The 2,286-nt window shown below is 39.6% G+C and overlaps 2 protein-coding genes across 2 annotated transcripts in view; one reads left to right on the forward strand and one right to left on the reverse strand.

Annotated features, from left to right (window-relative positions):
• cdkn2aip (CDKN2A interacting protein) overlaps nt 1-1,240 on the reverse strand; it is an 8,662-nt gene extending 7,422 nt beyond the window's left edge. Inside the window, exons 1-2 of the mRNA XM_014021412.1 lie at nt 867-1,240; nt 409-655 (exon numbers count right to left, since the gene is read on the reverse strand). Of these exons, the coding sequence (XP_013876866.1) occupies nt 409-653 (245 nt within the window). The 5' untranslated portion in view covers nt 654-655; nt 867-1,240. The remainder of the gene's footprint in view (nt 1-408; nt 656-866) is intronic.
• A 79-nt stretch (nt 1,241-1,319) lies between these two features.
• tubgcp4 (tubulin gamma complex component 4) overlaps nt 1,320-2,286 on the forward strand; it is a 21,627-nt gene continuing 20,660 nt past the window's right edge. The window contains exon 1 of the mRNA XM_014021411.1: nt 1,320-1,500. Within this exon, the coding sequence (XP_013876865.1) occupies nt 1,423-1,500 (78 nt within the window). The 5' untranslated portion in view covers nt 1,320-1,422. The remainder of the gene's footprint in view (nt 1,501-2,286) is intronic.

Consider the following 2,286-nt stretch of genomic DNA (forward strand, 5'->3'; position numbering starts at 1 on the left):
GGGGGGGGGGGGGTACTAGGGGTATGACAAAATGGCTCAGGGAGTACACAAGTCTAAAAAGGTTGGGAAGCACTGGTCTAACTAAACGCACAAAGCAAATCCTTGAATTTTTTGTTTGTTTTCTTTTATTTATCTTTCTTTATTCTTCTCAGCCTCTCCTGTATTGAGCTGCAGTAATGTGCAAATTTCCCCACGGTGGGATCAATAAAGTTTTATCTTATCTTATTTGGTTTACAAACTTAAGTCAGCCAAATTCAGTACAACTTATATATGATGACAAAATAAACAAAACACATCTTTGTAAAGTATTCATATATTTAAGTAAAAAAAAAACTTGGATGTGAACACAGTACTTGAATAAAGAATTGACTTCTTTTGAAGCCCTGCATGTCTGTCAGTGTGTTCTACCTGCATCCAAGGAAGATGTGGTTAGCCCAGACCATAGACAGGGACAGCAGCCTGTCCAGACTGCTGCTGGGAGCCCCGGGCTTCACTGTGGGGAAAGCCTCCATGTTCCTTAGGATGAACTCTCTCCGAGCCGACCACTGCTTGTTGCTCTCACAGTAGCTTCTGAAGGAGTCGACCCACTGGGCCAGCTCCGGGTTCTGGTTCAGGTACTCTGACACGTCGTCTCCTCTCCTCTCCTCTGCCATCCCTGATGGACGAACGAAAACAGTGAATCACAAACTTGCTGTTTTGAATTGATGGAGCACAGAAGTCAGTGTAGCCTAGTTGAATATCTCGGATTAGGAAGTCTGCAGAATGTTTGTATATTTATGTCTACTATGTTGTTGGTAAATTGTGTCTGGTTAGTTAGGCTGATTAGTAAATGTTTTTTTTTATTAAATACCAAGCAACTCCATTACCTTACGATAAGTTGAACCAAACAGCAAGTCGCGTAACGTTACATTAGCGAAACAACAAAGCACGTTAACTACAACGCGACATGTAGCATGTTTACAATGACTAACACGGTCTTCGATGCGTGTCAGGTCAGCATGAAGTCGAAATTTTATTTTAAAACTACGACATAATGCTGTTTGTGTTGCGATATCTTGCTAGCTAGCTAGCTGCATGACCGAATAATGACGCAAAACTGGCGACTTTGCGAGTAAAACTACATTTCCCAGAATCCAATTGTAAATCTACGGGTTGGCATTCCCATGCTAACTTTTGGTATGTTTACGTCGAAAGTTTAAAAAGTGTGCGGAATTGTACTGCAAAATCACTGAGTTATTCTTTGTAATATTATGACACCAAAATAAATACATAAATTAGAGTCGGTCACGGCTGTGCGTCCATGCAGCGGTACTTCCGTTCTACGTCAGTAATCTGCGACACTTAGGACTGATGGCGGTTTGATTTGTTGAATGGTTTTTGAGCGAGTCTGCGCTGTTACCTGTTTTTATCAGGTAAAATACAATGATTCACGAGCTGTTACTGGCGCTAAGCGGATACCCTGGAGCAATCTTTGCATGGAACAAACGAACAGGTTTGCAGGTAATTCAAGCTGACTGCTGCAATAATTATACGTTTCCGATGTTAGCTAATTATTGCACTTCACTTCAGGATATTATTTTAATTTCAGTCTATTCTAATTATTGTTATAGGACACAGTAAAAAAGTATTTAATTCTTAAAATGTGTCAATGCATTTTGAATTATAAAGAAGTCAGATAATTTATTATTCTAGTGAATGAGCAACTTTTAGCTTCCTAGCCAAAATTGAGTTCGAACACACATGCCTAAAAATTACAAGAGTAAAGTGCGTTTCCCAATAAAAGCGTCCATTAAAAAATATAATTAACATAGTCCAGGTTTTGCAGCTCTGTTGAGGGAACAAAGGAGTTAGAGCAGAGACCTTCTCATCCCAGGAAAAATGTAACATCAGCCTGAATGAATGAACACGACTGTGAGAGTAACRTGACAGACAGATGACCTCACATCTCCATAAAGTCTGCAGGTGGTGTGAGCTGTTTGTGCTGAAATGCTGTTTGGTTTTTACAAACAGCGCTGTTTATCTGTTCTTTGGCCTCATCTGTTTAAAGGTCTTTACTCAAGGTGTGTTGTGGTTCATTCATAATAAACTTTACAAGCTGTGCTGCCATGTTCTTTTTAGAGAGAAGATACTTTCTCATTACAACCGTTAAATTACGAACCCTTTACCAGACTGAGGGGTAGGGCTGTGTATTGGCAAGAATTTGGCGATACGATACATATCATAACAGAGGGGTCACGATACGATATATCCCGATATATTTATAATTATATAAAACAAAATGTGTCT

The sequence above is a fragment of the Austrofundulus limnaeus genome, unplaced genomic scaffold (genome assembly GCF_001266775.1).
Source record: "Austrofundulus limnaeus strain Quisiro unplaced genomic scaffold, Austrofundulus_limnaeus-1.0 Scaffold292, whole genome shotgun sequence".
Classification (NCBI taxonomy): domain Eukaryota; kingdom Metazoa; phylum Chordata; class Actinopteri; order Cyprinodontiformes; family Rivulidae; genus Austrofundulus; species Austrofundulus limnaeus.